Here is a 20,710-nt window from a genome sequence, read left to right as displayed (position 1 = left end):
AATCCTTGTGATAGTTTCATGCAGCCATTCAGTTTTAGGGAGAAAAATTGTTGAGGCTGACTTGGACAGGAGCTATGTAGGCTGACCATAATGGAAAAGAGATGTGTTCCATCAACAGAAATCAGAAGCAACTACCAAGTGGTAGAAGTCTTGCAGTTAAAATGAGACCCTGCAGAGTTTTTGCAAACTCCAAACATTTAGCCGAGCAGGGTGAGGCAAGGAAGGGGTCACTGTGCCAGCACTGCTTTTAATACTACGCTCAACCTAGAGTGATCCATGCCAATACTCATTTTGCTGCAGAAATAGCTATACTGAACCCAAATACTAGCATCTCTGCCCGAAGTGTTCATTTCCTACAGTGTGTTCTTGTTCTGCTAGCTGAGTGGACGCACCAGGTTGAACCAGTGTCATTTATATCAGCAATGCACCCCCACCCACACATGCTTCAACCCCCGACTTGAATAATGCAGGAATCTTTATGAAATGCTGTGTCCTATCACGTTGTCACGCTACTGCCGCTAGATTTATGGCTATAACTAAATCATCCGATCATACCACTTCTGTGCTGTGCTTCTTCCATTACCACCTAATGTATCAAAAGCATCGATTTTACACTTGTGAGCTTTTCTACTGAAGCACTCCAAGGCCTTGCAGCACTTTATTATATCCCATGCCCACTCCCATAGCTGTCATGCTAATGAGGCATGCGTCGCTACTTTAACTTTGCTGAAGCAGGTCACAGAGCTTGATTCTCCCTTCACATGGGAGAACCTGCAGTCCAATTCCTGAGCTGTCATGGCTGGCTGATTTTGAATTGTGCATATGATGACACAGGCTCTCATTTTACCAGCCTGGCCACAACACCCCATCCCCCAAACACTGGGAAGAAATATGACCACTTAGGGTTTCAGAATGCTTTTCCCTATTTGCAGCACGTTGTACTTATCGAACACCTATTCTCCTGAGCTGTCCAAAATGCTGAAATGATAGCCCGCTTAACTCCAACAATTCCAAAAGGCAGATTTTTGTTTCTACAATGCAGCTCTTATTTCGACAGAAAGAAAATGAAACACTCTCAGATTCAGAGACTTAAATCGCTGGGACATCTAGAAATACCTTGCAAACCTACAGAAACTTAACATGGCATCACAAAGCTCAGATCACCCAGAAAGAAGCAATATATCTGCACAGAACAGTCCCAGTTGCCTGCAATTTTTTTCTCAGCCAGAGCATCTCGAGTTAGGACAGGTAAGAAGAACAAATAGAGAGTGACAACAGTCAGCTTGCAGAAAGGCATCTCAAACCCTCCTGCTACATGTCACAGAAGTCAATATATGAACAATGTTAGTGTCCTAAGAAGTAACAGATTGGGAACAATTAGGATGCAGTTAAAGAGGTTCATTCCTGCCTTCTTATTTTGGCCCCTTCCCTTGCCAATGGGACCACTTGTCCTTTGGGACACTCATGTTGATTTGGGCTTTGGTAGTTCAAGTACCACAGAGTCACTTGTCTTTCCACACATCATTGTTGCTTCCAGTGAAATGCTGTATATTTTCATGCTTCTTTGACGTGTCAACATTAATTGATCTTTTGCAAGCAGAAATGTGATTGAATATAGTGAAATGTGATTGAATATAATGTAGTCTGAACTATATTAGCTTCTGTCATACAACCTTAGGAACTGAGCCATGTGGCCCTTTTTCTACACATTATCTGCTTTATACTGGATAGGCTTTAATGAGTAAGCTTTCAGTAATAGGCCTAATTATTACACAGAAAGACAAAAGAAAATCTGTTAAATCTTCCCTGTTTAGAGCCAAGGTAGACTTTGAGGACATATTTCTAAAAGATTGTCTAAACTTTGGGATGTCATTGTCCATTACCCACAAGATGCAAGCATGGTCCAAGCCAACAGCGAAGCCCTCTGCTGCTCCATCAATGGGATGGAGCCAGGGTGCACTGCTGCTATTTTCTGTTTTTACTCAGGGATCTCAACATTTCCAAAGGCTGTAAGAATTAAACGATGGTCATTATCCTCCATTTTATTCATGGAGGAGCCAGTTATCAGCAGTTAGGTCTCTTGGCTAAAGCCACAAACTAGGAACAGTCACCAGCCTTCTGATTCCCATTTCCTGGAATTATTTACTGCAAAATATCCACACTCTAGTAGTGGATTTTGACCTAACACCAATCACACATTTAAAACAGAAAACAGCAGTTCCACCTGTATGTGGTGTTTTTGTACCAATTCACATAGCAGGAATTAAAAAAAAAAACAAAAAACACAAAAAACCAACACGTTTAACCCTTCCAGTTCTCATAGAATCACTGGATGACAGAATGGTTTGGGTTGGAAGGGACCTTGAAGATCACCTGCTATAGGCACGGACACCTCCTTCTAGAGCAGGTTGCTCACAGCCCCATCCAGCCTGACTTTGAATGCTTCCAGGGAAGGGGCATCCACAACCTCTCTGCACAACCTGTGCCGGTGTCTCACCACCCTCACTGTGCCAGCAAATGAATTCTTATGTGGGATGCATATACTGGCGCTTGTAGTCCTCAAAGGCTTAACCCAATTGACTCTTAAGGAACTGTGACAGTCTTTCATACAAATCCCTCCAAGATCAAAGGCTTCTCCTGTGCCGTAACTGTCTATCACATCAGCTTTACTACCAAGCATGGGCACTAAGGGCTTGGTCCTGCTGTTAGACACACGGTTAAGGATTGCCCTCTCTTGAACAAAACATCCCTACTGCTTTGCACCCAGGTACACATGGGAAGGAACTTCAAAGGGTACCCGTGGTTCATACACACACAGCAAGAAGCTGTACTATGCCCTCACGTCATGTTCCAAACATCATTTTTTTTTCAGAAAACTTAGGCTGTATCCACAGAAGGCACTTTTCCCTCTGAGCTGCTGTCTCAAACATTTTAACCTGGTCCTTTCATCTTTACCCAGAGCCTCAGAGTTTCCATCCAGAATACCTACAGCTATCACTGCTTTATTCCAGGAATTTGTTGGGGTCGCATGATGGTTTGAAAGCTGTGGTTGAGATTAATAGTGTGTTACAATAAACAGTGAATAATGCAAAGCACAGAAGGGATGGAGGAAGTGGGGGGAGACATCTTCTGAGACTATGCAGTTATTGCATGTTTAGTTTGAAAGAACACGCAGGTCAGAGTGAGACTTCTGGCATCTTCTCCGTTACAAATTAATCACCCGTTCACAGTGGCCAACAAATTTCAGCTTATAAATAAAGTTCAAAGCCCCCAGGTCCTCATTTTAAAATGGAGACATATGGCTTGAAAACAGCTAGTAGAGCAAGTCTCCCCAAACTTGGAGCTCATTCCCAACTGAGAGATCCATTTCACAGCAATAACACCAGGAAACCCTGAGTACCAGCATCAGACTTCCTGAATTTTACACTATTTTGCACTTCCACACCAGCTTTCATCTGGCAAATGGAAAGAGCTCTGATGAACATCAGCTATGGCTTTTCAAAGCGTAGAAGACATAATACCCTGCAGGGATGGAGAGCACACATGGCATTGTACAGTACCCTCACCCACAGAGATGGTATGGACCTGGAAATAAATAGTTTGGTGCTGTGGCCCCAGAAAGCTGAAAAGATTTAGAAAAAAAGATGAGCCCTCTCCCTGAAAACTGATGTCTGTAAGGATGGAGACACAAATCCCTTCTTCTCATTCACTATACTGTAAGTCATGGCTAAATCCAGTAATATTAATTGATTAATAGGGATGAGGAAATTGTTTGGAAGGATACTGAAGCCAACAGTTTGCTATGTCCTTTGTTTACAACGGAGAAAAGTGAGGTTAAGTTCTTTAGCTGAGGAGCCTGTGGCAGAAACTAGAAGACTGAATTCCTCATACTTGCTCCAGTCTCTGGACAGCTCTGCCTTCAATGTTTTGTACTTCTAAAGCTGCCCAGAAGCATTTTTTTCTACGCAGAATCTGCTCCTTTGGAGGCTTTGTTCCTTGTTAGTCACAAATCTCTCAGTATAACCCGAGGTAGACCAAAACACTGGCAGTCCTGCAGTGAAAAAGCATCTAATGGGCCATAAATTAACGTTTCATTTCCTTTAATAGCGCAATGATTAATTCCTTCTTCAGAGCGAGATTTTGTTGCACATTTGATGGTTACACTATAAAGAAAGAAACAGGTTTTCTTAACATAGGAAAGGATCAAAGCCAGAATGCTACTATTTTTGTTTGTGCTCTTGTAGATTGACTCTTCAAATAGGTTTTTCTCCACAATTTTGTAAGAGAAAAGGTAAAAAAAAATTCCATCTCAGATAAGACCTTGCGCAGCTTGTCAAGTTTCAACCCACAGTGAATTTTTACTGCAGATATAAAGCTCTGAAAGTAGGGGTTTCTAATGGAAATGCTGACATAACCTTAACTATACCAGTGCTGCTGTAATGCTCAGGTTACCAGGAATATTTCTGCTGCCAATTCAGTTTAACAAGTCTGAATGCATATAATTTGTTCCAGTTGTCTTTCCTCAGAGTGGGGCTCCTTTGTGCACACTTTTCAATGTGGCTTGCATTAAAAGAAAGGAAAAAAAAAATCCCTACTCCTACGTAAATTCATATACACACTGATACGGTTTTATCACAGCTAAAAAGCTATAAATCTGCTTTAACTGATTCAGTGTGTTCCCTACTGGCCTGGAAAGGTGACTCATTTCATTGCTGCCCTTCACTGAATGTGACAATCATAACTTTGCTTTGTTCTCTTTGGGATATTTATTCTTAAAAAAAAAAAAAATAATAATAATAATAAAAAAATCCTGACTGTGTGTGTATTCAGATTATCTTCTTCTGACCAAACTTCGCTCTGTTTGAGCCAAAAGGATTTGAGCTGGGTCAGGATTTGACCCTCGTTATGCCAGGAATCTAATCCAAATGCCTCCCACCGATAATCAGCGATACCAATCTGGTCCTATGGCAAATGATTTGCTTCTCACCTTTGGCTCATCCTGAAGCCAAACAGCTGCCAGGTTAAACAAATACCCTTGGGGATGCAAAGTAAATTCAAGGGACAAGGACCCAAGGCAGAGCAAGGCAAGTGGGCACTTCTGGAGCTTCCCATCCTCCAAAAGACCAGCAGCTCACAGGCTGGAATCTTTCTGAGCTTTCCTCCTGGCAGCAAGAGTGAAACAGGAGGAACACAAACTCAACAGGACGGCTCCACTGCTCAGTGAATTCATGATCTGATCCTCCTCACATCTGCCAGTTTACAACTTCTTCCTTGATCTTCCAGGCTCTGAGAGGCAATGGCTTGGTGCTTGGGAATTCTCAACCTGAACTCTGCTGTCAGCTTTACCACTGAGAGAAATTTGGAGGAATGATTTGAGTACAACTTATTTAAATACATCAGTGAACGATTGGATGGCTTCAGTGAAATTAGTGGGAAAACCATGTAGATGACAGCTGGGAAAAGCAATTCAAAATGGCCAGATTTATCCAAATGAACTTCTCGAGCTTCTAGTCAGCCAGAAATCTTTCCACACTGAGTGGAAAAAGAGGCATCTCCTAAGGCTGATTCACACCCTGGTGGCCTGAAATGCCTCACACTAAATTGAAAGCTTATGATTAATATGTTTCTTGCTTCGTTTTCTGACTGAAATCAAAAGAGAGACATTTAGGTGATGGTATCTCAGGTTGAGTTCTGAATGTTTATCGTTCCCAAATCAGAGGATAAATTCAGTGAAAAATTAGGAAAAACAGGTTTTCAAGAGTTTTTCCCAGGCCCTTTCCTATAACCTTTTTCTACAATCATCACTCTCCTAAATATGTTCTTTGCTATGAATGTTTTTAAGCAATTGCTAAGCTAAACATCTTTTAAAGCTATTCTTCTCCTTAAGATGTTTTTTCCTGAACTTCTGAGATGTTTGAGGGGAGGTCTTAAACAAGTTCGGATGGGAAACACAATAATCCAAAGAAGATTTTTAATTTCTTAAAGGACACTCTGGGAAAGATTGGCTACATCTTCCTATGCCTCAGTTTCCCTTCTGTAATTGTGAATTATCATTATGAGTAACACTGACTGCTAATAAACTCTGCAAATGTTTGATAAAGGATGCAGAGATTAATTATTATTCTTATTCAAGTAGTAAATAGTGAAGCATCACAAAGGACTCTGCAAGGATGAGACATAGTCAGAGAACGGACCCTCCATCAACAAACCTTTCTCGGAGAAGAAATGCTTAGATAAAACAAAAGTGAATTTAATTTGGGATTCATTAGTAACTAATAGATGGGGAAAGTATCAATTATTGAGATTACATTATCAAAGGATCTTCTCAGTCAGATCCCTGCAAATTTTCCACTTCTAATAAACCATACATGGTACCATTCCCTCCCTGAAATGCTTTAACATTCGGTGCCTTTGGAGCTCTCTGCTGCAGTTTGACTTCCCTGTGACTCTCTCTTCCATCCCAGTGCTGCAGCTGTGCAATGCTGTGCTGGAGTGGGACTCCTAGAGGAAAGCTGACATGCCTGAAGTTGGATGTGAGGATCAGAGGACTGATGCCTGATGCAAAGCAGGCCGATGCACAGCTCAGCCTTTCAGCTGCTCAAGCAGGGCTACAGAGTGAGTCTGAAAACCGCAGTGTCTGTGCAGCTGGGTCAGCTTGCACTTATTAACTGTGCAGCATTGAACGCAGCAAGGACACCAAAGAAATGAACACCGAGCACATACACAGATGGATTAAAACCTTTCAGCTCTTTGGGGCACAAAGTGCCCTGTATTTTCGGATTACTTCCTTTTAACCACTGAAAGAATCCAGCCACAGCAGCAAAGGCTGCAGATGGTCTAGTCAGTTACTCACTGTACAGTACCAGGAACCTAAAATTTATATCAAATTAAACGGAGAGATCACAAATAAATCTGTAGTAGTCCTCGTCAGCCTTTTTCTGAAGGATTTATCTTCATAAATCTGGGCCAAATCATTTAACAAAAAGGTAGAAAGTTCCTTCTGAAGGATAGGCAACAGAGGAAAATTAGAAACCGTGAATGCCTTCAACAGCTCAAGGCTGATAATTAATGATAAAAAATCCCAAGCAGAAAATAGTACACATTATTCAGGTTACAAATCAGAAGGTCTAGACAGGGTAAATACAGTTAGAAATGAGAGGGAAGATCTTAGAGAAACCTCCTGCTTCAGCACTCTAAACAAAGAAAAGATGGCAAAGGCAGCACACAAATCTGTATTAGCTTCCTGACCACAGATTTGGTTGGACAAGTGGCTTGTTCATGCAGACCCCGCTAAGTAGATGCAATATGCTGTGTTGCTTTGTAGGTTGGTTGGCTTTTTTTGGCTTGTGGGTTCTGATCTGGTCTATTTGCAATTGAAATCAGTGATCCTATGAAAATTGCACTTGTCTCATAGAACTCTGGAATATTTATGTATGTACTCAACATCTTTTTCTCTCCTTTCCTCCACTAACAACACAACCTGTGCCAGAGGTGAGGGCTGCACTGTCCACGCTTCACACAACACTAAACACACCTCTTGCAATTCAAAGTTCAATAATACAGTGAATCATGCCTTTACCTAACATCTCTCTTACAGCAGCTGTGTCACTTTGGGTGACTGGCAGTGTGATCTTCCACATTTTTGTAATTAAATCACCTTGCAGGAAGTAAAGAAGCTTCAATCAGTGGGGAACAAGAAGAGACATCAGTGGGGATAAGGATGTATTCGAGGGAGAAGTCAAAGAAATCGGGGTACGCATAATCAGAAGTGAATGGTAATACTAAATCTGTGTCTTAGTTCCTTCTTCCAGAAACTTCAATGTATGTTATTTTGTGAGTGATTTTGGATCTCCTGGCTCCCATCTGTGCACATTGCTCCAAATGCTGGTATCCAAATGTTGGTATCCTGCCTGACAGAACCAAGTCAGAGAAACACACCGGGCCCCACCAAATGACAAAAGCACGTGTTGCATCACACTGAGTGACTGCTCACTGATGAAAGAGCTGGAAGAAGTCACAAGCACCTTGGCTCTGACTACAGGGCAGCATGGTCACTGCTCCCAGAGGAATTTCGATGTCAGACTTGCATGGATTTCATACATTTTTCAAAATCTGTTGTTTGTCACTCTGCACACCAACTCCCCATGGGGATAATTGCCTTTTCCCTACCTCAGAGGTATGCTGAGCAGCAGTGCGCCCACTAACATCCCCAGGGCCACAGCTGCAGATGCTGCAGGGAACGGACAGCAGTGGCCAGACTGATGAGCTCTTCCTAAACACCATTCCCCAAAGATACTGGATGCTTTCTTACTTAGTTTTTGTGGTATTTACTGGTTCAAATGGAAGAGAGAGGCTCTCTCACAGTCTATCAGTGGCTTTTCTATCTCCTGCCTTGGCTGGAGCTCCACTTTTCCCAGATAGCCCGCGCTCTCCTGGATGCTCACTGCTGGTACTTCTCCTCTCAGTGCTGCTGGACACTGCACAGACTGATGTTCTAACCCCACAGAGCAATTTTACTTCCTTAAAACAATCAGGTTAAGGATTGGATGCCTTCTGTCATCAGTCAGATACATACATACCAACACATTTCACATGTCTTTTCCAATCTTAATGATTCTGTGACATACATACCGGGGACTGATGAAAAACTTAGGGCAGCCTACTTTTCAAACAGAGCTGAAATCCCTAAATAAGGCTTTCAGTTTGTTGATTTCTGAAAGGAAATGTTTTGAAATGGAGACATTCACATCCCAGTTACTTTGTGTAACTTCAGGTAAAAAAAAAACTCAAAAAAGTTACTCTGGAATTGATACAAATAAAAGCAGATCCAAGTCTGAGAAGTCTTTTTTTTTTTTTTCCTCAAGGTTCAGTACCTGCTGATAGTATAGATATAATAATTAGGGATTTTTTGTGTTCAAAGTGACTTTTACTTTTTCCTTATAAGTAAATAAAGGCTTGTAATTCATCTAATAGAAAAATAAAAGCCCTAAAAGGCGCCTGCATATTTATATACTTATTAGATCGTTCCAGCTTTTATTTGAAAGTTTACTTGGACATTTTCCTGGAAGTATAGAAATTATATTATAGACGTTATTACCTTTCTGGAATGAAAGGAACTTAGATAGAATAGCCTACTGTATCTTCAAAAAGTAGCATGCTTCTTAAGTTCCATGTGCATTATATTTGCGATTTACATGGGGATTTGTAAGAGCAGTGCTGTTCCCTGGGTGTTACTTACTTTGGATGAACTTCTCTAAGGCTGAGTTTACACAGCTGTGGAAGGAAAACCTACCCACAATCAATTAAAAAGTGCAACACAAATCCTTCGGACAGCATTCTCAGGCTGTCCTGCTGCTGAGACAGCTACTATTCTCCTGGAATGAGTGCTCTAACTGTATTAAACTTAGTCCTAAACAAAATAAGCTTTTCCTAATTTTCACCATTTAGGGAACATAAAGACCTGCCTTTGTCATTTAAACTTAAAGCTGACTAAGCCTCATAGAAACAGAACCTTAAGGAACTAAAGCAATTAAATCTATTTACAGAGGTCAGAAGAGTATCTTGGCTTTAGACATGATGGGCTTGTATGGTCTGTGGTTCTTATTCATGCAAACTCTTAGATTATACATTGACAGGTGGCATAGGAAGTCATCTTTGTTTCCCTCCTGATAGCAGAGTGATGCTGAGGCAGTTCTGTCAGGTCACCAGTGTGCTGGTATTACCTGCACTTCTGATTACTGAACAAGTAGGATAACCACACAAATGAGACCCCAGACACCCTGTCTTTGTGTGCAACGTATTTATTGCCAACCTGCTGAATCCTACGCACAAAGAAGGCTTCGGGGAATGCTGAATGTCTACAAGCCAATGCAAAAAGCACTAAGAAAAAAGGAAGGAGGATAAATAACCAGGCAGCTGAAAAGCCTCAAGTCTAACTAACTCACCAGCACATCAATAATACAATAACGTCGTCAACCCACCATGGACTCTGAACAATGCTTTTTCTGTTGTTCTGCTAATTAGTAAAAGAAGAGATTAAGGTCTTTAATCTCACTTGCTTTCTTTTTCTCCCCTCCTTTTACCTTGAGGCCGAGTGTGTATGTGTACATATATATTCCCTAAATGAACAAAGAGAAAGAACATACATCGCAATGTCGAAAGCATGAGGAGGGGTGTGAGTCTGGCTTTATTTCCAACAGGAGTGTCATCTACATGATTTCAGATTTAAATGTGCTGTGACTGCCAGGAGTCAGATGTGTGTGTGTGAGTGTTGCAGGGTGGGAGGGGAGGGGGAAAGCTGAACAGAGGATATGAATTTTAAGCAGTTTCCTGAATGAACGACACTGTATTTCCCCCTACTCTCCTTAGGATGACAATTCAGAGGAGATAACCTTCTCCTTTGAAAAGCCCTGAAGGGAAAGTTTGTTTTTACCATAACAAATGCTACAAAAGAAAAGAAGAGGAGAAAAAAGAGAAAAAAGCAGAGAAAAAGCTGGGAAAAGGGTGGTGGTGAGGGGGGACAAATTAAATGTCAGACTTTCTCTCCTTACTTAGAGATAACAGTGTAGTAGGAAACCTTCCTAGAAGCTTAACATAAACGGAGTTAAGTTGTTGCCAGCTGCAGTAAACCTCTCCCCCACCTTTCTTTCTCTCTTTCAAGATATCTTTGAATGCCCTCTCCTTCATCATAAATCAGACCTGAGAGCAATTATCACTCCAGCCGGATGGCAGCGGCCTGAGTGGCCACCGCTCTTCCACCATCCCAATCTGTGCTTTGTCAGGTTACACTCCCCTTGATGAAATCTCACATTTCCTTGCCAATGAGCGTTACCTTTATCTTTATGACTCATTGTCTTGCAGCAGAGAGCTGTGAATCTTCATTCTTCTTCAGGTTTGCTTGAGCCAGTCCAACAGTTGGCTGAGCTCCCACGTGGGGAATCTCAGGGCATCCCAGGGTATGGGGTCTGAGCTTTCATTTAGGGATTCTCAGGGCATTCCGGGGCATGGAGTCCTGCCTCAGATACTCACCGACAGACACCTCTCAGCCCCTCACAGGGTAATGCGGCTGCAGAAACCCATGTCTGAGGGTGAGCACGAGGTGCAGACGCCCATCACAACCCCGACTCCGGCTTTTAAGCACTTTGTTTGGCTCTTCCATCCCTTGGTGACAGGTCGAGGGGGCCCTCCCAGAGAAAGGGGTGGTCTGGGGGAGTTTTTTAGCCCACAAAGCGATTCATAAGGAGAAAGCAAGGGAAGGAGCCTCAGCTTTTAACTCACTTGTAAGTTGCACTACAACTTTGAAGTTTCTGAGCTCTGCTCAGGTACCAGTGAGCTCATCTTCACCTCAGCCCCACAGCAGCACCGACCCTTCCAACAGAGCCTTTCTCACGCGGTATGGAGTGATTTTTAAATACCTTTACCCCTTTACACCCCTCCATTCTACACTTTCCCAACAAAACCCGACACCAAACACCGACCGGCCGGCAAACCCCCGCGCACGGCTGTCAGACGAGCAAATAAAGGACGGGAGAAAGAAGTCACTCACCGTTGGCGGCGACACAGAGGTTTCCAGAGCCGCTTTGAACTAAGAATGAGTTAGGGACAAACTCTTCCTCAGAGTCAGAGTCCGCGGGCGGCTGGGCCGCGCCGTTGCCCAGCAACCGCCCCGCGCCATCATTGGCCGGCGGCGAAGGGGGGGGGGAAGGGGACTGCTCAGGGGGTGTGGAGGAGGCGGACGAACAGCGCAGGGGAGGACCTGCGGGCCACAAACACACACGGACGGACACACAGAGAGAGAAAGAGAGAAAAGAAAGAAAATAAACAACGCAGTGACACAACGGAGACAGAGAGACAAAATACAGTCGGGCTAGGGCGCTGGGAACGGGTGCCGGCGGTGCTTTGCCCGCTCTGGAGCACTGCGCATAGCTGCCCGCAGGCGGCTTCAATGAGGGGCACAACTCAGGACCCAACCACCCCTAAAACGAAAATCCACGCTTTTGTAGGGTTTTGGCACCTGGTGCAATCCCTGGTGCGAGGCATGAGTTGTGCCACAGCGCGGGCACTGCCAAGGAGGCAGAGTGCCGATGCTGGGCTGCGTTGTGCTGAAGGGAAAGTTTTGTGTGGTGTTTTATGAGGAATTTTTTATCACATTTTGCATACAGACAGACACATCCCTTTCAGGATGGGATTTAACTGTGTCCTTGTCAAGTTTTTGAGGAAAAAAAAAAAAATGCCTCATAAGGCTCAGGAAAGAGCGTAGCTGTGTGCTGTTGAAGCACACCAACAGAGTGACACAGAGCAAACTCTGCACAGGTTCGTTCTGGTAAAAAAAAATTACCACAAATGCAGCTTTCACAAGAAATTAGGTCCTCGGGTAACATTTGGCATAAAGCCACATTTGATGAAGGAAATGCTCCTGGTGACTTCAAGGAAATGGGATCAGGTGCGTGGAGATGAGATAGATCCAATAGGAAAAATGTACCGCCGGCAATTAGTGGTCTGGGGGTCTTATTCCAGTCAGATCTTGGGTTTCCCAGATCAACTGGGAAATTGGAAACCCCAAACTGGTGAAATCAGGGAAATGAGGGGGTCAGACCTGACCCAAACTAGTGAAAACAGGAAAATGTGGAGGTCAGATATGTGCAGTGCATCAGTAAAAGACATGGGGTTATGAACACAGACGTATCATAGGTTAAAATACAGGACAATGCATTTAAATGTGAATATTTCCCCTTGACACACTTTGATATGAAAGCCATTATGATTAATTTCCCACATTTTCCCAAATGCTGAAATGTTTTCATGCAAAATTCATCAAAATGAGAGAGTAACAGCACAAGAAAACGAACAAACATTAAAAAAACACATTGTTTCTTAAAAAAACAAAACAAAACAATAACACATTCTGAACATAACATAGCACACAACATAACTGCACAGTATTTCTTACTAAACACAACATGAACACTATAGGAAAGCACACAAATCAAAACCAATGAAGCGGGTTTAACATTTAAATCCCCCCAGACTGGTTCTGTTTTAAGTTTCCTTGCTTGGTCATCATTTTTGCTCGTGATCAGCCCTTGGATGTTTCCTCCCTGGCATATGCAGGTCTTATAAGTTGCAAATTATAATCAGAGCAGAAACTGTGGTGTTGGAGCAAAGCCTGGGGCCGGGGCAGGCCATAAGACTGTACCTATGCTCAAAGACAAGTGACTTCTCAGAGAGGAAACCAGACCTAGTAGAGAGTCTGTGTTTTCTTGCATGCACATCTGTCTGTGCAGCTTTCAGACTGCAGATGGGACAATGTGAACCCTGTGTGGTTTGTTTTGTGGAGTTATCTGGGTCTCCTTCCTTCTGACATCCTTCCAGTCTGAGAAGTTCCTCCTTTAGGAATGTTGCCTTTTAGGAATCAGTAGCCTACTTCACACTCCCTAACACTTTTCAGAGTACCAGGGCTGCAGCCTTTCCATTATGTTAACCATAGGTAGGAGATGGAGAGAGCAATCAAAAACAAACAACAACAACAACAAAAAAAAAGCGGGGGGGAGGGGGGGGGGGATGTAAAGCTCCACGGTACTGTGGGAGGCCCTGAAAGATGTTCAGCAGGTGGAAGCAAAGGAAAGTCCAACAAGTAGGCTTGGAGTGACAGCTCAGGCGTCAGCCATACCACAGACATCCTGTGAAACACAGAATTCTTGAATCCCAGAATCCTAGAATCACCAAATGGATTGGATTGGAAGGACCTTAAAGCCTGTTTAGTTGCAGACCTCTGCCATGGGCTGTTTTCCCCCCATCAGCTCAGGCTGCCCAGGGCCCCATCCAGCCTGGTCTTGGGCATCTTCATGGATGGGACATCCACAGCTCTCTGGTCAGCAGTGCCAGGGCCTCACCACCCTCTGATTAAACAGTTTCTTTCTAATATCTAATCCAAATCTCTCCTCTTTTAGTTTAAAACCATTCCTGTTTCTCCTATCACTATCGGACTATGTAAAAAGTCAGTCTCCCTCCTGTTTATAAGCTCACCAGAGATTCTGGAAGGCCACAATGAGGTCTCCCTGGAGCTTTGATAGAATCATAAAATCATAGAATGGCCTGGGTTGGAAAAGACTACAGTGATCATCTAGTTTCAAACCCCCTGCTATCTGCAGGGTTGTCAACCACCAGACCAGGCTGCCCAGAGCCACATCCAGCCTGGAGAAGGTTTTTTTTTTGTTCAGCCTGGAGAATCTTTCATTGAATTTACTGTGACAAGCCCAGCTACCTCAGCCTTTCTATGTAGAAGAGGTGTTCCAGCCCTCTGATTGTCACCCAGCCTCAGCTGTTTACCTGTGGAACAGGCTGACAGTACACCATTACAATATAATGGGAGTTACAGAAGGAAATTTTTGAAAGATGATCATGCACTAATAGGAGGAAGACTACAGAAACACAGATAATATGAGACTTCTATCACAATCCCATGAAGAAAGCAAGTGCTGCTTGTAGTTGTGGATTCAAACATATGCAGAGACTATTAATTTTGTGTCCTTCTTTGGACAAGGACAAGATACAGGTCAGATCATGTTGTCCTTCATCCCACACACCTCTGCCCTTTTGCAGATGAGCACAGCTTCTCCATGTCACAGACTAGGATGTGCAAACGGCTTTGAAGATTCAGCTCTTGCTCTGCTGTGCTCTTCAAGGATGCAAGTCTACTCTGCATCATTTCCACACGGTTGCAAGTTGGGATTTTGGTATAGGCACTCCTCCACCTACCAGTATTTTAATTTGGTCAGGGATAAAATAAAATTCACAAGAAAAAAAAAAAAAGAAAAGAAAAGTACTCTATGAAAACTTTAAATTTTAATCAACTGCACCACTGCAGATTGCACATGGGAGGTTCCCATGGGCTTTCACAGCCGTTATGTGCACTTTCAGCAGTGTGCGAACTGACCTTTACAAGGGAAGATTCCTTAGGAATTGTGCATACTAACCACGGTACTGAGGGCTGTGCTGCTGTGAAGGGCACTGGTGCATACAACCACATGCTCTGAAAAGTTCCCTCTTGGGCAAGCAATACTGGGGTGGATGCAGCGGGAAATTCTACAAGCTACTGGATGGAAGGTGTGAGATGATCAGCTCTGCTGACAACACCCAGTTAAAATGCATGAGGAGCAAAGCGATACCTTCCTTCTGAGCGTGTCAGCAACTATGTAGACAAGAATATCTTAAGTTGCGGATTCTTTAAGAGAATTGCCTCCTTTCCTCTGCTTGGACAGAAAGCCAAAAATTAAATCTGACCTTTTCACAAAAAATAAACGAAGGGAGAGATGAAAGATACATGTCTGTATCCTTCTCTGACAAGTATCTCATTGAATTTACTGTGACTGCAGGCCCAAGTAAAACAAGCAGGATTCGGCCCATAAACTTTCATTCCAGCTGCCAGTGCAAAATTTCTAATTGATTAGTACGAAATGAATTCACAGCAATACTGGGTTGCCATGGAACCTGAACAAGTAGGCCAAGTCACTTTGCAGTATGTGCCATTTCTCCTTCAAAGATACAAAACAGAAGGACTAGATAACACATTCATTATGCACACTTGCAATTTGGAAAGCAACTCAAAGAAAAACAAAACAGGTTCCAAGTTTGGGCCCCTTGGCATCAATTTGTTACAATCTTATATAATATATCCGCTTGCAGTGAACAGTCAAAATTATGTTCTTTGGACTTGAGGCAGGAATAATACAAAAGTTGAATGTCTCTGTATGAATGATCAGTTGCTTGCACAGATTTGGAGGAAAACAGAACACAACCTTGTATTTTATCTGTGTGCCAGGATTTCAGATAAAGATTAAAAATATCAGGGAAAGATATGTTACAGTCTCCAAGACTTATGAAACTGCTTAGCAAACACAAACTTTGGAACTAGGCTAACACAAAAGAGTTTCCCAACTTAACCATGGAACTCAGCGAAATTTAGGCAACCGCTTTAAATTTAGTGAAGAGTCAGACCAGAGCAGCCTCTAAATAGGGGAAAGTAAGATAAACAATAAACATGCCTTCAGTTTTTGCTACACATTTGGCTGTAATACTTCAAAATACTGTGTGTTTCTAGAGTTACTCTGTTATGTGGAGATTCTGGCCTTCGGAGATCAAGAGCTGATTTAAAACGGGTGTATTCATCTAGTGTGAACAGAAAGGCTGCCAGGAATACAGAACACTCAAGGAGATACTTTTAGATGAAGGACAGTAAATTTGTTCAGACTATATTCTGCAGAATATGCCCATATGTTTACAATTTGACTTGAAAGAATTAGAAGAGTGTACAAATGCTGACTTCTCACGGAACAGATACCACAAGACAATGGAATTTAATAGTGGCCAATATATCCAGAGTGGTATTATCTGCAATCAATAAATCATTAATATCCTTTTTTTCCCCCATGGTATCTTCTGTCAGGCTTCAGACAGGAATCTTTAAGATCTTTACAAGCACTGAGTATGTATGCTTTGAAATTGACAGAAATCCTGGGGTCTGTTATCAGATTGGCTGATAAAACAGGACTGTCTGGGGAGCAGACTTGTACTTCTTACAGATAAGGGAACTGAGGCACAGAGAAGTGCAAATGCTTCAAAATGCTACTGCTTCCTGTATCTGTGTACTGTATTGCTAATCATCAATAAAACAGCTTGTTTACAACACTCAGAATATTTTAAATCAGTAATTACCACTGTAACAGAGGGATAGGAGAAGGCAAGCAGAAGTACGATTGTCATACAGCAACTACAGTAGTCATCAGGTAAGAACTTTTGTGTTAAGTGATGCCGCTGAAAATGCTTAGCCTTATACAACCTTAAATATGAATGTTTGTAACAATGGAACTGATTGAACCTTAATGACAGGGGCAGCTCAAACACTGTTACAAATAAAAGTACATCGCAGCACAGGTCTGGCCTTAATGTGTGGAATGGGAGTTCATAGGAAGGCTGTATAAATGCAGCAAAGTAGCGTGCTGGCTGGGTTTATTATCCTCTCAGAAAAAAAAAAATCCAAAAGAAAGAGTGTAAACAGATGCTTTTGTCTTTCTGTTGTCCCTTCTCCTTGCACAGTTGTTTTGAGCAATCTTTATTGACATCCAAACTAAATATTATTGACCTATATTAAAATTATAGCTAGTCTTGTGCTGCAGAAAGCCATGACCTATTTACACGATGGAAGCACATAGGTACCTCTATCTGGCAAAATAAGCTAATTAATAAATAAATCTAAAACTCGGGCAATTTTGTCCTGCAGCATATCTGGTTGATTAAAACCCTACAGACATGAAGAACTGCAGGGCTGAGATCTCAGTATGTGAAAGGCCTGAACTGGTGGCAGGCAGTGCTCATCAGGACATCTCAGTAGCACCTCCAAGATGGATTGCCAACACGTGGGACAAGGTGGGAAGGGCGATGCCCTGCAGGATATGAAAGGCAGTGACTGGTAGTATTTCAGAGCATCGAAGATCCTGCTGAGTTCAGGAGGGGAGTAAGATAATATCTGCCATTTAACTTTTCAAAGTGAGGGAGAACATAGTATTTGAAGACAAATGCTGATTACCCCATGTTAAAAGACTGCTTCCTTAGCATCCATGAGACTCACTCCTTTAGAGATGAAGAAAGAAGGAATTTTCCCGGTGGACAAACGTTGTTCATGCCTTTCTCTTGGCAGCATATCGTGCCTTTCCTGCAGACAGCATAAAACATTGCTAGAAAAAGAGCAAGCTGAACTAGCTGCATGGCAAAATGTGTCATTGAATCATAGGAGAAAGGCATTGTGCAGATTTATTGCTGTTCTTTAACAATAGGTGGTCACAACATTGTTAGCTCAACAGGGAATATATATATTGTGCTTAGAATTGATTAAAAAAGCAGTCTTGGAAAACTACTCTTAGTTATTTATATTTTCTGAATTTCCACCTGCACTTATGTTTATTTTATTTAATTTAATTCTGTGTATTTGATTTATAGCTATGGAGCCAGAGGGGAAAATAAATGAAATAAAGGGGACAAATGAATATCATCTTAACAAGAAAAACCTGGGCAGCTGCCATGTCACCAAAATTAAGAAATGAATAGTTGGGCCTTGAAAATGAGAAATAATCACATGCCCTGTATGAAGACTGGCATATTGGGAAAAGGGGCCATGCAAGGTTAAGGAGAAATGAATAAATTCATTTGGACTGAAATGGAGTATGAAGAACATATGTTACACAGACTTCACCAGCCTTGTGGGTGATTTGTGTTATTCATCCCAAGCTGTGTTGTTGTTTTTTTTTTTTTCCTCCCCTTTGGTATGAAGAGAAGCAATAGTTGTCTTTATCACTGTGCAAGGGTGGGATAATTTCTATCAAGGAGCTCACAAGTCATCGTCAGTGGGAACTCTGGGTTCCTTGTTGGGACAGGGCAGAGCATGGGTAGACCTTCCTCTAGCTGGAAAACATCTAGAATGGGTGCAACTTGTGCTATCTGCCTCTGCCTCAGTGCAGATTATGGACTGGGCATTTGAGCCTTTTGTAATTTTTCTGTATGTGAATCAGAAGATGGAAAGGGACGAGAAATAGCCCAGACCTCAGGTCTCCTTTTCCCCACCTCCTAAGGTTATTAACCCAACCCAAAACAGCAGAAAACAATTATCCATTGAGCAAGATGAAGAGGAGCAGGGAGGAAACTGTTCCCTTCTGAAATGCAGTTCCTCCAGGGCTAGAGGTGCTCCGGAGCAGCAAAGCAGCTCTTACAATTTTTTTTGCCAACACAAGAAAATAATACGGCAGATTTTCAGAAAATTACATGGGCAATTGCCTGAGCCAGATACTCAGCTTGCTCATTTGTAGGCACAACAGTAGAAACAGATTGTGCAAGTTAGCTACACAATTTTCTGAACATCATACACCAAGGCTGAGATTGTGCTGTTATTCAAAAACAAAACCAGGTAATTTAATTTCCAAATATATGGGATATCGCTCGTATCTCTTTCCAAATCAAAGAAATACAGATCAAGAAAGAGACTCTTCTGATTGCACCAGCATAAACAATTCTAATCACCGTAGAACATTTATATAGTTCCTTGTGAAATATTTATGCAAGTAGTTCGCATAATCTAAAGTTTTAAGGCAAGCACAAGCTCCTAATTATGGATCAGCATTACAAAAGCTCATGCAGCTTTACTCAAACTCAACTTGTAAAAGAATAATGTAATCAGTAGGAAGGCTGATGAGCTGCCCGTGAAATGGCCTCTCTCAATCTGACACTAATGCTCTATCTGATCCAAAACACCCAATATAAAGTATAACGTTCTTTGCAAATGATTACATGCAAATCTCCTAAAAGGTCCATTCTCCCATATTTGAACACCAAACTGTAGGCTTTGTAGAAATTGCTTTCTCTAAGCTTTATGCTAACAAAAAGGTTTACGCTAGCCTTGCAAAACTATGTAGTGATTGGCTAGGTCAAGGCAAAGCACCCTTTCTTAGTGCTTTTAACCTTGCAGAGAAGTGTTAATGTATATGGACCACTGTAATACTTTTTCACCTGCCTCAGGAAATAATAACATTTATGCAAATACCATATAGTGTTGTCTCACAGGCAAAAGACCAACAAATGCAAAAGCTCAGCTCATGATCACTGCTACTCTTTGGGACCTGCACAGTGAGCCCTGGCTGGTGCAGATGTGTAAGTATTTATCTAGAACATTACACCTGGCAGGACACAGTGAGGCAAACTATGTTTCTTAAGAAATAAATAATAAAGTATATCTTCACCTGTTACTGAGGCATTACAAAAGGAGGATCTCTAGAAACAAAGGAGAATCTCTTGAAACAAAGATTCCTAATTCTAGGAGAAATCCAGGAATTTTGGGGAGGAAATGAATGAATGGATAATGTGGCACCGTACAGCATAGTCGCTACAGGGCTCTGGGCAGTCAGGGCAAGCACAACTCTACTTTCCATTGGCCACTTATCCTGTCAGCAATTTGAATTGGACTGTCTTACTTCTTTTCATTGATTAGACAGACAGCCTTGGGTTTCCAGTTGGATATTTGGAAAAAATTCTTCTCTGAAAGAGTGGTGATGCATTGGCACAGGCTGCTCAGGGAGGTGGTGGAGTCACTGTCCCTGGAGATGTTCAAGAAAAGGGTAGATGTGGCACTGAGGGACATGGTTTAGAGGGCATGGTGATGGATCAGTGGTTGGACTAGATCCTGGTGATCTTTTCCAACCTTGTTTTTATGATTCTATGATTTCATGATTGGGTGATCCTCAATCAGCTGCCTAAATTAAAGTGGCATGAACTCTGGGCTTCATATCTAGAACCTGTTTGAACACAAGTCAGTCTCTCTGAGACATTTTTGTCAGTGATGTTTCATTTGCTCCATACATAATACCTGATGTCCTATCAGGTGCGCAGATTTAGCACTTGCCTTCCAAGCTTGTAGACAAAGATGCTGTGTAGAAGTGATGCAAGCTGACTAAACTCACAGCAGCTAGAGATAAAAGTTTTAATAGTGGAGAATTTTGGAGCCATAATATCTTATGCTTCTCTTGGAAAGAAACATAATCTGCCTGAGTAAGGACAGTCCAAGGAAAACATGAGGCTGGAGGTCTCTGGAGCGAGACAAAGAGGTATCAAAGTTATAGTACGGTGAGAATGCAAGCCATCTAGTTATAAACTCCCTGGGGATGAAATT

The 20,710-nt window shown here is 42.2% G+C and overlaps 1 protein-coding gene across 21 annotated transcripts in view; it reads right to left on the bottom strand.

Moving 5' to 3' along the window:
* Window positions 1–20,710, bottom strand: part of TENM4 (teneurin transmembrane protein 4) — a 645,160-nt gene that overhangs the window by 244,392 nt on the left and 380,058 nt on the right. For 14 of the 21 annotated variants that reach the window (XM_046902783.1, XM_040646792.2, XM_040646975.2 and 11 more), the window contains one exon: window positions 11,546–11,755. The exons of the other annotated variants lie outside the window; for them this stretch is intronic. In XM_046902783.1, the coding sequence (XP_046758739.1) occupies window positions 11,546–11,755 (210 nt within the window). The remainder of the gene's footprint in view (window positions 1–11,545; window positions 11,756–20,710) is intronic. 21 annotated transcript variants of the gene reach the window in all.

The sequence above is a fragment of the Gallus gallus genome, chromosome 1 (genome assembly GCF_016699485.2).
Source record: "Gallus gallus isolate bGalGal1 chromosome 1, bGalGal1.mat.broiler.GRCg7b, whole genome shotgun sequence".
NCBI classification, from domain to species: Eukaryota; Metazoa; Chordata; class Aves; order Galliformes; family Phasianidae; genus Gallus; species Gallus gallus.
The sequence above is the reverse complement of the archived record's forward strand: the minus strand, read 5'-3'. Positions and strand labels throughout refer to the sequence as shown.